Source organism: Clinocottus analis, unplaced genomic scaffold (genome assembly GCF_023055335.1).
Source record: "Clinocottus analis isolate CAN_PGR_092001 unplaced genomic scaffold, fCliAna1.0.p SCAF_6, whole genome shotgun sequence".
Classification (NCBI taxonomy): domain Eukaryota; kingdom Metazoa; phylum Chordata; class Actinopteri; order Perciformes; family Cottidae; genus Clinocottus; species Clinocottus analis.
In genome coordinates this window covers 20344125-20361567 of record NW_027176218.1, presented here as the reverse complement: position 1 = coordinate 20361567, position 17443 = coordinate 20344125, and the positions used below count along the sequence as shown (strand labels likewise).

General features: G+C 41.5%; 1 protein-coding gene across 1 annotated transcript; it reads left to right on the top strand.

Moving 5' to 3' along the window:
• Positions 1-117: 117 nt before the first annotated feature.
• Positions 118-11465, top strand: LOC137803767 (myosin heavy chain, fast skeletal muscle-like). The gene is made up of 39 exons (XM_068602487.1): positions 118-337; positions 413-556; positions 650-806; positions 900-927; positions 1013-1109; positions 1202-1294; positions 1382-1445; positions 1533-1631; positions 1723-1826; positions 1952-2090; positions 2188-2306; positions 2733-2882; positions 2982-3152; positions 3242-3542; positions 3687-3757; positions 3856-3943; positions 4070-4187; positions 4273-4396; positions 4674-4810; positions 4894-5149; positions 5241-5483; positions 5567-5743; positions 5824-5969; positions 6063-6153; positions 6251-6640; positions 6751-6877; positions 6967-7085; positions 7175-7371; positions 7668-7851; positions 7960-8125; positions 8239-8363; positions 9471-9779; positions 9866-10069; positions 10181-10306; positions 10393-10563; positions 10659-10763; positions 10863-10958; positions 11096-11227; positions 11445-11465. The coding sequence occupies exons 1-39, from the start codon at positions 131-133 to the stop codon at positions 11463-11465; spliced, it is 5796 nt and encodes a 1931-aa protein (XP_068458588.1). The 5' UTR covers positions 118-130.
• The last annotated feature ends 5978 nt before the right edge of the window (positions 11466-17443 follow it).

Below are 17443 nucleotides of genomic sequence, written 5' to 3'. Positions count from 1 at the left end.
TATTTTGATGTGAATGTATTAACTGTTCAGTACAACAGCTGGCATTCAGGCATTGTTCAATGATATAAAATGAAAACATAATTCTAAGATTGCTATTGTTTGACTTTCTTCTCAGACATAAGCCGCCACCATGAGTACAGACGCGGAGATGGCCACGTATGGCAAAGCTGCCATTTACCTCCGGAAGCCAGAGAAGGAGAGAATTGAGGCTCAAACCAAACCTTTTGATGCCAAGAGTGCCTGCTACATAGCCGACGCCAAGGAACTGTACTTGAAGGCAACAATCCTCAAGAAAGATGGTGACAAAGTCACTGTCACAGTCCTGGATACTAAGGAGGTTGGCATCATAAAATTAGAGCAAATTGAGAGTGCAAAATGATCAGATCTCATTGTAACAAATGTTCTGTTCCAGGAAAAGACAGTTAAAGAATGTGACGTCCATCCAATGAATCCTCCCAAGTATGACAAGATTGAGGACATGGCCATGATGACCCATCTCAATGAAGCCTCTGTGCTGTATAACCTCAAAGAGCGTTATGCAGCATGGATGATCTACGTAAGACACTCAAAGGAGAACCATAAGAATTTAAAATTACTTTATTTGAAGGAAACATGATGTTAACTGTTGAATCTTTATGATAACTTTCAGACCTACTCTGGATTGTTCTGTGCCACTGTGAACCCCTACAAGTGGCTCCCAGTGTACGATGCTGAGTGTGTATCTGCCTATAGAGGCAAGAAGCGTATGGAGGCTCCACCCCACATCTTCTCTGTCTCTGACAACGCTTTTCAGTTCATGGCAACTGGTAAGTCATAATCATAACAATGGAGAATATATCACTAGATGAAGTTTCTGTTGCAGTGAAACATAGTTCATTATTTTGTTTCTTGTTTAACAGATAGGGAGAACCAGTCTGTCTTGATCACGTAAGTTTAGTACATTTGCAATTGTTGACTTTGAGGACAACCAAATATCTTGATCAAAATCTTATAAGTCTGTGTCTATACCTAGTGGAGAGTCTGGTGCTGGAAAGACTGTGAACACCAAGCGTGTCATCCAGTACTTTGCAACAATCTCAGTTGGTGGACCAAAGAGGGACAATTCAAAGGTATATTCCTGGTGATTACAATTTGGGGTTCTTTGCCCATGGAACATTTTGCAAAGTCGTTTTCTGATGTCACTTCTAATACTGGTTTATAGGGTTCACTGGAAGATCAGATTATTGCAGCCAATCCCCTGCTGGAGGCCTATGGTAATGCCAAAACTATCAGGAATGACAACTCATCTCGTTTTGTAAGTATGAAATACTTTCTACACATGTGAGAAGCCTTACTGATTGTCCATGTAGAGGCACATTAAACATTGTCTTGTTCCAAACAGGGTAAATTCATCAGAATCCACTTTGGCTCAACTGGCAAACTGGCTAGTGCTGATATTGAGACATGTAAGTAATAATACTCCTGGTACACACAAATGACTCGATTTTAGAATTGGCCTATCTGTGACTTATGAACATTATTATGATTTGTAGATCTGCTGGAGAAGTCTAGAGTGACATTCCAGCTTAAGCAGGAAAGAGGCTACCATATCTTCTACCAAATGATGACAGCCCACATTCCTGAGCTGCTTGGTAAATGATTGAGCTCTTGCAACATTTCACATATTTACAGTTTTAATAAAGAACACAAGTATTGATGTTTTCAACCCTTTTTGATCACCAGATTTGGCACTCATCACAACCAACCCTTACGACTTCCCCATGTGCAGCATGGGTCAGATCACTGTGGCCAGTATTGATGACAAAGTTGAGCTGGAAGCCACTGATGTGAGTGAACTTCACTTCAAAAATCTTTTATATATATTTCTCAATGCATGCAAAACTACTTTTTAAGTGCATTTTCTAAAGTGATTATCCTTTGTATGGACACACCTTTTCTCTTTAAATATCAGAACGCTATTGATATCCTGGGCTTCACCAATGAAGAAAAAATGAGCATCTACAAGATGACAGGCGCTGTGCTCCATCATGGTAACATGAAGTTCAAGCAAAAGCAGCGTGAGGAGCAGGCTGAGCCTGATGGCACAGAGGGTGAGTAGGTTGGAAACAACAGTATTCAGATAAATACAGTTCTTGATCACACTGGTTTCTGTTCATATCATGATGGAAATCACTGAACTATTTTCAGATGCTGACAAGGTTGCTTACTTGCTGGGTCTGAACTCCGCTGACATGCTAAAAGCTCTGTGCTATCCTAGAGTGAAGGTCGGAAATGAGTATGTCACCAAGGGACAGACTGTACCTCAGGTAAAAATGAATTATCAATATCCAATATCGTACTATTCGTGAACAGACTAATTGAATTAGTTCTACTAAAAATAGTGTGGTACATGGATCATCAAATTAAATAAAAGCCATGTAATTGTTTAATTTTACTACCTTCAAAGAGTTGTAACTGAATGCTGAATCTAAAAAAGGTCAAGAACCATGTAGTGCTTGACATTTTCTACTTAGTCATACCTCCTCATTAAAAGGGCTTTTCATCTACCGATGTGTGGGTTCATACAGTGGATGTTGTATGATTACAAATTGTAAAGCCCTCTGTGGCAAATCTGTGATTTTGGCTATACAAATGTAATTGAAGTGAACTGAACTACTTTAAAAACACCAATAATCAATTTTCTTTTTAACCAAACAGTTAACTAATAAAAGAATATCATTATTTTTATATAGGTGAACAACTCTGTGCCCGCCCTGGCCAAGTCCATCTATGAGAAGATGTTCTTGTGGATGGTCGTCCGTATCAACCAGATGTTGGACACTAAACAGGCCAGGCAGTTCTACATTGGTGTGCTGGATATCGCTGGATTTGAAATCTTTGACGTAAGATTATGTTCACACAATTCAGTAGCCAATACTTTTAATGACAGAATGATTATTATTAACATACAGAGGTTCTGATGAATATATGTGTCCTTGTAGTTCAACACATTGGAACAGCTGTGCATCAACTTCACCAATGAGAAACTGCAACAGTTCTTCAACCACACCATGTTTGTCCTGGAACAAGAGGAGTACAAGAAGGAGGGTATTATCTGGGAGTTCATTGACTTTGGCATGGACTTGGCTGCCTGCATTGAGCTGATTGAAAAGGTAATCATTTCATTTTGTGATTGTATATACTTTTTCCTAATTTGACTTGATTGATCACTTAATGACATGTTTCTTCCCACTTCGTCAAGCCCATGGGCATCTTCTCCATCCTTGAAGAGGAGTGCATGTTCCCCAAGGCCACAAACGCATCCTTCACAAACAAGCTGTATGACCAGCATCTTGGCAAAAACCAAGCATTTGAGAAGCCAAAGCCTGCCAAAGGCAAGGCTGAGGCCCACTTCTCCCTGGTGCACTATGCTGGTACAGTGGACTACAATATCACTGGCTGGCTGGACAAGAACAAGGATCCATTGAATGAGTCTGTCATTCAGCTTTACCAGAAATCCAACGTGAAACTGCTGCCTATTCTGTACCCACCTGTAGTTGAAGGTATGATACTAGTTACTTGATACTAAACACATTTTAGGTTATAAATACTGTACATTTTTTATTATAGCATAGATAAAAAATATTATAGTGTTTATGTATATTGAATGTGTTTTAAAAAAAGTATCTACTTTAAATAATCAACAGAGACTGGTGGCAGCAAGAAGGGAGGCAAGAAGAAGGGTGGTTCTATGCAGACTGTGTCTTCACAGTTTAGGGTAAGGCTTAACATTGCAAATGTATCTTATATGCCTCAGTTCATACTCAATTTCCTAATTACAACAAGCCTTGATATGACACCACTTTGGATCTACAGGAGAACTTGGGCAAACTGATGACAAACTTGAGGAGCACCCATCCTCACTTTGTGCGCTGCCTGATTCCCAATGAGTCAAAGACTCCAGGTACATAGAGAACATAATCTCAATAGAGTCTTTGAGGAGTGGTTTGCTTTTGTTGGTGTGGTTTACATACATCGAGTTACAAACTATGTATTCAATTAAGTTATTAAAACGTCTATTTATTTGCAGGATTGATGGAGAACTTCCTGGTCATCCACCAGCTCAGGTGTAATGGTGTACTGGAGGGTATCAGAATCTGCAGGAAAGGTTTCCCCAGCAGAATTCTCTATGCTGACTTCAAGCAGAGGTATCAATAGAACTATTTATAAAATTATAATGTGGACTATTAAAATTAAAAAATTAAAAAATGACCATTACCTCTCTCATAAAAGGTACAAGGTGCTGAATGCCAGTGTTATCCCTGAGGGCCAGTTCATTGACAACAAGAAGGCTTCAGAGAAGCTGCTTGGATCAATTGATGTCAATCATGATGAGTACAAATTTGGACACACCAAGGTAAGCACTTTGATTTTGTTCAATCAAGTATGAAGTATGTTTGTTGTTTGCATCTTTTTGTTCGTCAGTCCACGGATAATGTTGTATTCTGCTAGACTCATCAGCCAAATGTTTTTATGGTAATTTAATACGGTATGCTCAAGGATCTGTCATGGTTACAGTGGTTACTCCTCAATACTATTAACCTGCCGGTGGGGGCCAAAAGTAATCAACAACTGATTGAGTTTAGATTCTTCCATCAGACTTTCTACCTATAACTTAATTTTTGTTTGTTCAGGTGTTCTTCAAGGCCGGTCTGCTGGGTACCCTTGAGGAGATGAGAGATGAAAAACTGGCATCACTGGTCACAATGACTCAAGCTTTGTGCCGTGGTTACGTCATGAGAAAGGAGTTTGTGAAGATGACAGAGAGGAGGCATGTTGAAAACAGCTTATTCTGAATGATGGCATTCAAAATCAGAAACACCATGGTCCCTAACTGCTACTTCTTGTCTTCAGGGAAGCCATCTATACCGTCCAGTACAATGTCCGCTCATTCATGAATGTGAAACATTGGCCATGGATGAAGGTGTACTACAAGATCAAGCCTTTGCTGAAGACTGCTGAAACTGAGAAGGAGCTGGCAAACATGAAGGAGAACTATGATAAGATGAAAACTGACTTGGCTGCTGCCCTGGCAAAGAAGAAGGAACTGGAGGAAAAGATGGTGTCCTTCCTGCAGGAGAAGAATGATCTGCTGCTGCAAGTAGCATCTGTGAGTTTACATCTAAAGACAGTTTAGAGGTTAGATTTTTCTTGTCGTTAATTGTTGGTGTGCTAACGTCTATTTGCATTCAATGGACTAGGAATCAGAGAATCTGTCAGATGCTGAGGAGAGATGTGAGGGTCTTATCAAGAGTAAGATTCAGATGGAGGCCAAACTCAAAGAGACAACTGAGAGACTGGAGGATGAAGAGGAAATCAATGCTGAGCTCACTGCCAAAAAGAGAAAGCTGGAGGATGAATGCTCTGAGCTCAAAAAGGATATTGATGACCTGGAGCTTACCTTGGCCAAAGTGGAGAAGGAGAAACATGCCACTGAGAACAAGGTTTGTAAATGATAATCTATCCAGCAAATGAATTAAATGATAATGATGAGCACTTGTTGATGAGATCTTTCTTGCACATTTAGGTCAAGAATCTGACAGAGGAGATGGCCTCTCAGGATGAGAGCATTGCTAAATTGACCAAGGAAAAGAAAGCCCTTCAGGAGGCTCATCAGCAGACTCTTGATGACCTGCAGGCTGAGGAAGACAAAGTCAACACTCTGACCAAGTCCAAGACCAAGCTTGAGCAGCAAGTGGATGATGTAAGTTTACCAAGACACTTAGATGTGGACAGCAAGATTGTTCTTGAATGTGATGATTAAAATGTATTTTATTTGTTCAGCTTGAAGGTTCTCTGGAACAAGAAAAGAAGTTGCGTATGGACCTTGAGAGAGCCAAGAGAAAGCTTGAGGGTGATCTGAAACTGGCCCAGGAGTCCATTATGGATCTTGAGAATGACAAGCAGCAGTCTGATGAGAAGATTAAAAAGTAAAGAAAAAATTGAATTTATACAACAACCACTCTTTTGAAAATTATGGTCAACTGCATACACTAAATGTACTTTATCAATAACTCTTACAGGAAGGAATTCGAATGCAGTCAGCTCCTGAGCAAGATTGAAGATGAGCAGTCAATGGGTGCTCAGCTTCAGAAGAAGATCAAGGAGCTTCAGGTGACATATTGTGTGACACAAAACATTACTGCACAGATTGCCTAATGTATATAAAAAGTGAAAGTTTACTTAAAGAAATTACACCTACATTCAACAGGCCCGCATTGAGGAACTGGAGGAAGAGATTGAGGCTGAACGCGCTGCTCGTGCCAAGGTTGAGAAGCAGAGAGCTGACCTCTCCAGGGAACTTGAGGAGATCAGTGAGAGGCTTGAGGAGGCTGGTGGTGCCACTTCTGCTCAGATTGAGATGAACAAGAAGCGTGAGGCTGAGTTCCAGAAGCTCCGTCGTGACCTCGAGGAGTCCACTCTGCAGCATGAAGCCACTGCTGCTGCTCTTCGCAAGAAGCAGGCCGACAGTGTTGCTGAGCTGGGAGAACAGATTGACAACCTCCAGCGTGTCAAGCAGAAGCTTGAGAAGGAAAAGAGTGAATACAAGATGGAGATCGATGACCTCTCCAGCAACATGGAGAATGTTGCTAAAGCAAAGGTACACATTGCATTACTATTGTATTTCCCAAATGAATGTAGATTAAAAAAATGCATTCAATATTATGAATGAAATATGACTATTGATCTCATCTCTCTTGTCCTCATTAGGGCAATCTTGAAAAGATGTGCCGTACTCTTGAGGACCAACTTAGCGAATTGAAGACCAAGAATGATGAAAATGTTCGCCAGATCAATGACACAAGTGCACAGAAAGCACGTCTCCTTACAGAAAATGGTAGCTACAAGTAATCATTGAATGATCTGTTGTGCATGTCATTGAGAAACATAACATAAACTAATGTATCATGACATCTTTCACACAAGGTGAGTTCAGCCGTCAAGTTGAAGAGAAAGAAGCCCTTGTTTCCCAGCTGACCAGAGGCAAACAGGCCTTCACACAGCAGATTGAGGAAATTAAGCGACAGATTGAAGAGGAGGTTAAGGTAAGAAACCATTGAGTTTGTGCTTATTGTTATTATTTGTTTTTGAATTTAGAAATGTTGTATTCATTCATGAATAATGTTTACAACAGGCCAAGAATGCTCTTGCCCATGGACTGCAATCGGCTCGCCATGACTGTGATCTGCTGAGGGAACAGTTTGAGGAGGAGCAGGAGGCCAAGGCTGAGCTGCAGCGTGGAATGTCCAAGGCAAACAGTGAGGTGGCTCAGTGGAGAACTAAGTATGAAACTGATGCTATCCAGCGCACTGAGGAGCTTGAGGAATCCAAGTGAGTACCATTTAAACAATGAAATGGTCAATTCAGATGTTTGGTGTTTTAGGGATTTCCAAATGGCAACTATAATACTTGTTTCAATATTTGAGTTTATATGAATGAAAATATCTATATTTGACATGGAGTGATATCTTTTTCTGTTGAAAATATTTTAGAATACAGCACTGTTTTTATATTTTATTAAAGTTCTCAGAAAATGTATTTGTTTTTATTTCATACATGCAACAATATCTGGAATATTATTTTGTAACTATTTGTATTTTAATGAGTGTCACATTTTTTTTAAACAGGAAAAAGCTGGCCCAGCGCCTTCAGGAGGCTGAGGAACAGATTGAGGCAGTGAATTCAAAGTGTGCTTCTCTTGAGAAAACCAAACAGAGACTCCAGAGTGAGGTGGAGGACCTCATGATTGATGTGGAGAGGGCCAACGGTCTGGCTGCCAATCTTGACAAGAAGCAGAGGAACTTTGACAAGGTAGCATTGGTCACTTTGTGTGGCCAAGCCAGACAAACAATTATATGGATATATATGTGTCTCCATAGTGCTACATAACCAACTGACCCATGTAATTGTATTATTCAGGTGTTGTCTGAGTGGAAACAGAAGTATGAGGAGGGTCAGGCAGAGCTTGAGGGAGCACAGAAAGAGGCTCGTTCTCTCAGCACTGAGCTTTTCAAGATGAAGAACTCTTATGAGGAAGCTCTTGATCAACTGGAGACCATGAAGCGTGAAAACAAGAACCTCCAACGTGAGTTCTACATCATTTAAAAGTGATATTGTATTCACCACACGTGAATGTGTTACACTAAAGCTTTTACTTTTTAAGGACTAACAATACAAAACACATGTATCTATCTGCAGAGGAGATCTCAGATCTGACTGAACAGATTGGCGAGACTGGCAAGAACATCCATGAGCTAGAGAAGTCCAAGAAGCAGGTGGAGACTGAGAAGTGTGAGATCCAGACAGCTCTTGAAGAGGCTGAGGTATGTTATTTTTGTTCACAAGAAATTGTTATGCTAAGTCTAGAAGAAACCTGAGCACATCATAACGATGGGTCTGAAGTGAAGTGGCACAAAAAGGCCTTCCCCCCTACTTCTAATCTACCTGAACTGCTTAATACCCCCACACCTTAAGGATCAGCAAAGTGTAGCATAGCCTGGTTGTAAGCTGGAGAGACAAGAGAGAGGTTCCCTTAACTCCCTCTGTCCAATCACCTGCAGCGCAACAGAGCAAAACACATAAACAATGTAACAGCACCACCCTCAGGCAGGTAGGTGAACAGCATTTCTGTTCGTCATCTTCAAATGGTGCTCTAACTCATTCTGGTTGCCCTCAAAGGGCCGATTATTACTAGAATACTGTATAAACTCCGAAGATAATATAACTGTTTTTACATTTGATTAGTGTTTTTTAAAGTGTAAAAGTATTGTACATGCATTTATGAATGTAGAAATGTATTTCTCTGTTATTATAACATAAATCCATTTAATTTAGAATTGAGAAAGCCACATCACTGAATATATTCAGTTGTGATTGCATTTTCATTCTTGCACAATTTTATATATTTTTTGGAGGCTAAATTTAGCATACTTGTCTCAATGTTTCGTATTAAAACGCTGAGGCGAATTGTCCTCCTTCATCACGGACACCGTGTCATAACATAGAAGACTTACCGTTTTTTCTCGTTGAAGTAAAACCATGTATTCACTTTCCGATCTTCTTTAAATGGCCTTCCCTCTGCATCATCCTTTCTCTACTTTGACATTTTGGGATTATTTCTCAATCTTTTTCAACTTAATCACTTGTCTTCAAATAAACGCTGATACGGAAACACTGCTTTCTTGCAGTTCATTCGCAGTTCATTCGCGGGTCACAGAACCAACATGCATTGTGGGAGATGTAGTCTAGGGTGATTGTACATTGTAAAGCAGCATTACGTGGTGCGCGGAATTTGGCTCGCGAGCCTTGAGTTGGACATTTATGCTCTAAGTCATAACAAGATCTTCTAAGAAAAAGTAATTCTACATCATGTGACAAACTTTAAAAGGTTTAAAGGCAGAAATTAATATTTCATTCTTTGAAATCATCAGGGAACTCTGGAACATGAAGAGTCTAAGATCCTGCGTGTCCAGCTGGAGCTCAACCAGATTAAGGGTGAGGTGGACAGGAAGCTGGCAGAAAAAGATGAGGAGATGGAGCAGATCAAGAGGAACAGCCAAAGAGTGACTGACTCCATGCAGAGCACTCTGGATGCTGAGGTCAGGAGCAGGAACGATGCCCTGAGAATCAAGAAGAAGATGGAGGGAGACCTGAATGAGATGGAGGTTCAGTTGAGCCACGCCAACCGCCAGGCTGCTGAGTCCCAGAAGCAACTGAGGAATGTGCAGACACAGCTGAAGGTATTGTAATACATAGAGCTGTTCCACAAGACTATGGTCAGTACAGGGGCATTTAGTCAATTTTTGTCATGGTATTTCTTCACTAGGATGCACAACTGCACCTTGATGACGCTGTCAGAGCCCAGGAAGACTTCAAAGAACAAGCTGCCATGGTGGATCGCAGAAACGGTCTCATGATGGCTGAAATTGAGGAACTCAGAGCTGCTCTGGAGCAGACAGAGAGAAGCCGCAAAATCGCAGAGCAAGAGCTGGTGGATGCCAGTGAGCGTGTTGGACTTCTGCACTCTCAGGTGAACAAGCTCCTTTAATTCCTCCAACAATTAAAATGTCTAATGAGACTTACAACAATGTAAATATAAGGCATATGATGACTTACATGAGAATATCATTGTATCTTTTAGAACACAAGCCTTCTGAACTCCAAGAAGAAGCTTGAGACTGACCTGGTCCAGGTCCAGGGTGAAGTGGATGACACTGTTCAGGAAGCAAGAAATGCAGAGGAGAAGGCCAAGAAGGCCATCACTGATGTAGGTTTAAAAATTAATTTCTCACTTTTACTCTGATATGTTTTTTAAAGATATTGTTAAATAACATGTTATGCTGTATCCTCTAGGCTGCTATGATGGCTGAGGAGCTGAAGAAGGAGCAGGACACTAGCGCTCACCTGGAGAGGATGAAGAAGAACCTGGAGGTCGCTGTTAAGGACCTGCAGCATCGTCTGGATGAGGCTGAGAACCTGGCCATGAAGGGTGGCAAGAAGCAGCTCCAGAAACTTGAGTCTAGGGTAAGAAAGTCAAGTAGAATGTTAAGATTTGCACAGCTGAAGCAAGACTTTGAAACAAAATTGACACTGTTTTGTTTCCTTTTTGTTTTTTGAAGGTGCGTGAGCTGGAGACAGAGGTTGAGGGTGAACAGAGACGTGGAGCAGATGCTGTTAAGGGCGTCCGCAAATATGAGAGGAGAGTGAAGGAGCTCACATATCAGGTACAGTCACTTTGATAGTTAAAATGTACAGGACACAATTATCCCGTATACTTACCATTAAAAACATTTTAACTTGCACATCTATATCATCTATTACAGACTGAAGAGGACAAGAAAAATGTCGGCAGGCTGCAGGATCTGGTTGACAAGTTGCAGCTCAAGGTGAAAGCCTACAAGAGGCAGGCTGAGGAATCGGTAAGGACAAAACATTTAGTCTCTTAACAATGCAAACTTTTTATGATTGCAAAATGATTACATGTACAATACCATTGGACTGTTTTGAATGTTTAAATATTCATATCTATGTATGCTGTATTTTTCTGCTATTCCAGGAGGAGCAGGCCAACGTCCATCTGTCCAAGTGCAGGAAGGTCCAGCATGAGCTGGAGGAAGCTGAGGAGCGTGCTGACATTGCAGAGTCCCAGGTCAACAAGCTGAGAGCAAAGAGCCGTGACACTGGCAAGGTAACTATGAGCCTGTTTAGTGAAAAATAACCAAGATGTTAATCATCATTCTTTGATATATCTGTCAATATGTTAACGCATATGTTAGAGAGTATTTATAGTTTTATAGTTCCCTTACAAAGCATTACATTTAAATACTATACAATTAACTGATCAAAAATGATTGTCACCGTAAGTTTATTCAAACTCACACAAACCATATATCTGTTTTTTACAGGGAAAAGAAGCAGCTGAGTAAAGCACACTGAGTGTTTTACTGTGTTGAATCATAAAATATGATATCTTTTTTGCTGAAATAATAAAGGTTAAGCTGTTGATCTGAAATTCTGTCTGTAGTACTTCTATAACTGAGTTTCCCATGAAAAGTAGTTGTTGTGAGATTTGAATAACACTTATTTTTTTGGGACATGAAAATCTTTTCCCAAAAAAATATAATCTTTAAGGGTAACCTATTTCACGCTAATTTAGTTTGTGAAACATGAATTAAACTGTTAATTATGTATTTACCATTTAAAATTGTCTCCTAAGTCTCCTAAGACTTTAACAATCTCCACTGTAACACTTGTACAATACAAAGTTTTACGCTAACCAGTGACCAAAAATGCAAATAAATAAATAAATGTCCTTTACATTAAGGTGAAGGTGGTATAGGCAGCTGACAAGGAAATAAACAAAAGTGTCACTTAAATCACTTTAATCCTATCCTGGACAACAGGCATGGATATAGACATATTAATTGCCTAATCCAAGACCAGTTCCCACTTGCGGGCTATTTTTGGAAGCCACAGGAAGGACTGAGACAGCCTGATAAATCCTACAATGACACCTTGTCTACTCATATTTGTCTTTGCTCAGAGAGCAGTCAGACACACTTATTCCCAAAATTAACAAATGTTGTCACTGTATATCAAATCAAACTATGAATGCACACACATTTAAACAGACATTTAAGGATAATTATGGATCTTAATTATGGAGTGTGATGTGAGTGACTATTGGGAACACCTTATTTTCAAAGAAAATGTTCTTACGAATGTACATCATTCAGGGTTTTTTTTCAGATTGCAAATTCCAAAACCATATTACTTTATTTGATAACAATTTAAATTGGAAATTGTCAGAGTGTTTTTCACACTGACGGTTCAACACTATTGCCTATGACATTTAAAAATGATATTGCTCAACAAGTGGAACAAGGCTGACATTCAATGTGAACTGCAAGGAGCCAAAAATGGACTTGAAGCTATGTCTGCAGAGTCAGGAGAAGTGTTAATAGCTTGACATATGAGTGTAAAAAGGCACAGACATATCTCTTACACTAACACACAAATCGTAGTTATTATTTTTCAGTGTGCATTTATTGTGGAACCATTATATAAACGTATTGCTCAAAATGTTTTTATTTCAAAGCTTCTTTCTCCATTTAGTATTTTTTAATCAAACAAATTAAACAATCTATGAGCTAGACTAGACTACATGGTTATCCTAAAATGAAAGATGTCTATTTTAAATATGTGCCTTTACTGACCGAAACCTGAAACATGAGATGTATGTACCAGGGACAAGTGTCACTCATGTAAGCAACAGCTGTGAAACTTACCATATTTGGCATGTGTCCCACATTTAACTTCTGCTTTGTAAGCAAAACACATTCAACACAAGGACTTCATTTCCACTCTGTGAGTGTGGTATAAGAACTACAGTATAAAGCTAGTGTTTGTGGGGAAATTATCTATGCTTCAGATCACAGTAGCCCAAATATACAGTACTGTTGTCCAACATTTACAATATGTTATAATTCATTTGAAATGCTGATATTCATTATTTACTATTTTACCAACAAATCAAGTTAGGGATGCACAATGAATATTAACTAACTCTAGATATGATACAATTAAAGCTACATTACATTAACTAAGCATACAACTGGAATTAACACATAAGTATCCCCACTTTGTGTCGAGTCAGTCAACAGGTGCCAGAAATTGAGGATCTAAGGGACCCTCTGAAATAGACAGAGAGGTTGTGAAGTGCTTGAGAGGCTGATGATGCTAGTGAGTTCATGCAAACGTTCCATGAGCATTTCACACATCAAACAATATGTTCCCATCTGTCATGTGACGATTAAAGTGAATCAATACAACCTGGAAGTTTTTGCTGAAAACCTGCAGCACTGCCTGGATGAGGCTGAGAAGAGTGGCAATAAAAAAAAGGATAATAAACTAAAGGAGTTTGACACAGAAAATAAATAAAATCTTAAAACATTTAAAACATGCACATTGACGTAATATCAAAAAGTCATGATGAAAATTACATTACATTACATGTCATTTAGCTGACGCTTTTATCCAAAGCGAGTAACAATAAGTGCATTCAACTGTGAGTACGTACTAGGAACAACATGAATCAAGACAGTACAATTTCTCAGATAAAGTCAAACTACAAAGTGCTATCAGTAAGAGCCATCTAAGTGCTGCCTAAGTGTTGCTGTCATTGTCTTTATTCAAGGTGTAGTCGAAAGAGATGAGTTTTTAGTTTGCGGCGGGAGATGTAGACACTTTCTGCTGATCTGGTGGTTAGCTCAATGACCACATGACTAATTTTCACCACATTGTTTCCCCTTAAGAGCAAATTTGAGTAACACTTTATAATAACTACATGAGTAAACACTTAATTCATCATTTGTAAAGCATTGTTCTAACAAGGTCCGAGTGGACCTTGTTCAAAGCCTCTATTGTGGAAGCGGCTGCCAGGAGTTGTGGTCGGAAGGTCGTCGGTGCCTGTCGCGGCGGTAACCCGAGAACCCGGTGGTGGACACCGGGGGTGAGGGAAGCCGTCAAGCTGAAGAAGGAGGCCTTTTGGGCCTAGTTGGCCCAGGGGTCTCCTGAAGCAGCTGATGGGTACCGGCAGGCCAAGAGGGCTGCAGCTGCGGCGGTAGCGGATGCTAAAACTCGGTCATGGGAAGAGTTCGGGGAGGCCATGGAGAAGGACTTTCGGTTGGCCTCAAAGAGGTTCTGGCAAACCATCCGGCGGATCAGAAAGGGAAAGCAGGGCCTACCCCAGGCTGTTCTCAGCGGGGGAGGGGAACTGCTGACTCGGACTGGGGACATCGTCGGACGGTGGAAAGAGCACTTTGAGGAACTCCTAAACCCGGCCAACATGTCCCCTGTGGAGGGGGCAGCGCCTGAAGACCTTGGGGTGGGTGCACCCATATCCCTGGCACTAAGGTCACTAAGGTAGTTAAAGAGCTCCTTGGTGGCAAGGCGCCGGGGGTGGATGAAATCCGCCCTGAGATGCTGAAAGCGCTGGACATTGCTGGGCTGTCTAGGCTGACACGCCTTTTCAGTGTCGCATGGGGGTCGGGAACAGTGCCCATGGACTGGCAGACCGGGGTGGTGGTTCCCATCTTCAAGAAGGGGGACCGGAGAGTGTGCTCGAACTATCGTGGTATCACACTACTCAGCCTCCCGAGAAAAGCTTATGCTAGGGTGCTGGAAAGGAGACTCCGACCGCTTGTCGAACCTCGGATTCAAGAGGAGCAGTGCGGATTCCGTCCCGGTCGTGGAACAGTGGACCAGCTCTTTACCCTTGCGAGACTACTGGAGGGGTCTTGGGAGTTTGCCCAACCAGTCTACATGTGCTTTGTGGACTTGGAGAAGGCTTTCGACCGGGTCCCTCGGGGGGTTCTGTGGGGGGTGCTGCGGGAGTACGGGGTGCCGGATCCGTTGGCACGGGCTATCCGGTCAATATACGCCTGCAGTAGGAGTTGTGTCCGTATCCTCGGTATTAAGTCAGACACGTTCCCGGTGGGTGTTGGCCTCCGCCAGGGCTGCCCTTTATCACCGGTCCTGTTTGTGACTTTCATGGACAGGATTTCTAGGCGCAGCCGGGGGGCGGAGGAAATCCGGTTCGGGGGCCTTGGGATCGCCTCTCTGCTGTTTGCAGATGATGTGGTCCTGTTTGCTTCCTCGGACCGTGACCTCCAGCATTCGCTGGGGCGTTTTGCAGCCGAGTGTGAAGCGGCAGGGATGAGGGTTAGCGCCTCCAAATCCGAGGCCCTGGTTGTCTGCCGGAAACCGGTGGATTGCTCCCTTCAGGTGGGGACAACATGCCTGCCCCAAGCGAAGGAGTTCAAGTACCTCGGGGTCTTGTTCACGAGTGAGGGTAAGGTGGAGCGGGAGATCGACAGGCGGATCGGTGCGGCTGCAGCAGTAAAACAGGCGCTGTACCGGTCTGTCTTGGTGAAGAGGGACCTGAGTCGGAAGGCGAAGCTCTCTATTTACTGGTCGGTCTACGATCCAACCCTCACCTATGGTCACGAACTCTGGGTCGTGACCGAAAGAACGAGGTCGCGGATACAAGCGGCCGAAATGAGCTTCCTCCGTAGGGTGGCCGGGCTCAGCCTTAGAGATAGGGTAAGGAGCTTGGACATCAGGAGGGAGCTTGGAGTCGAGCCGCTGCTCCTTTGTATCGAAAAGAGTCAGCTGAGGTGGTTCGGGCATCTAATCCGGATGCCTCCTGGACGCCTCCCATTAGAGGTTTTCCAGGCACGTCCAATTGGGAAGAGGCCCCGGGGAAGACCCAGGACACGCTGGAGGGATAATATCTCCCGGCTGGCCTGGGAACGTCTCGGGGGCCCCCAAAACAAGCTGGAAAATGTTGCGGGTGAGAGGGAAGCCTGGGTCGGTCTGCTGGGTGTGCTGCCACCGCGACCCGACCCCGGATAAGCGGCGGAAACTGGATGGATGGATGTTCTAACATGAAGACTCATTAGTAACTATTATTATGCAATTCATAAAGTTATTAACAGTTATTAATGTTATGTCCTTTATTAATAAGCTTGACTATTATGCGTTTCATGATTGTGTTTTCATTCAAATTATTGCAAAAAAATAAAGCAAAAATTATGGATTCCCCATTTGTAAAATTAAGTTACTGTGAGACAAGCCAGGGCCTACAACGTAAATGTGTGTCCCACGGTGATGACAAGCCAAAAAGAACGCCTGACACGCGATGGGACTGAGGAGATGCCCGTCAGTGGCACGAGTGTTGAGTATGTAATAAAGTTTGCTAGCACATACATATTATTATGTATTATAAGTATCTAGCTATCACCTGGATTGGTCTACTTACAACTGAGGCAGCGCGTGCCTGTCTCACGACCGCTAGTTAGTGACTAGCTTGCTAGAGGGCGAACAAGTGACAGCTAGCTAGCTGTAATCAACAGTGTGTGCCGGCAAACAATGAAACATACTCCACACTTGTGCCCCTGGCAGGCATTGCACTCCATCACTATCATGTTAATGTTCTTTATCACTTTGTGTTGTGTCTATACCCCTTTTCTTCTGGGAACTTTTTCCCTTTTCTGCAGAGAAGATAACTGAGACTTTTGTTAGCTTCAAAGGCACTGCTAGCCTTTCAGTGTCATTTATTAATACTTCGTAAAGCATTGAGAGTCCTCACTTTAAATTGTAACTACCTGAATTCATCATGAATTTCAGTATTAAATGCAGTATTAAAACAAGTTTGTAAAGCAAATAAACACATTATTAAACATCATCTATAAGTCTGTAATAATTAGTTTGCAGAAAGGGAATCCAAAAATTATAAAGTATGAAACCCCAATCATGAAACATATAATAGTCAAGCTTTTCAATCAGGAATAAAACATTTAGAATTGTGTTTATGAATTGCATAATGATTAGTTACTAATGACAGTTCATGTTGAAACAATGTTTTATAAATGACAAATTAAGTGTTCACTCATGCTAAATTTGAATTAAAGAAAACTAAATATACTTTACACACAAACATCTGCATTTCTCAAATAATGATTGCTCCCAATATTAAAATGTTTTGGGTTGTCTTGACGTCACAGCCCTGTGTTACTCCCCTTCCATACATTACACTCACCACCTGTAAGCTTCAACAGTCCTATTTAAACATTTAAGTCTCACTCATTTCCTTAGGACAATGACAGCTGACAATGACTGCCAGTCAACTTGGCAGCTGCAATGGATTCCAATGAGTAAAAGAAAAGAAAAATGTCTAAATATATCAAAATGGGTACAGGTCTCAATGTCTCAAAGCATTCCTGCAGCATATTCCACTTGTGTGGCTTATTTTAATTGTTTTACACCAGTTACTACTTTATGCTTTTCATTTACTTTGAGTACAACTATTTAAGTAATACAAATCACTGGTTATGTAAGCTAT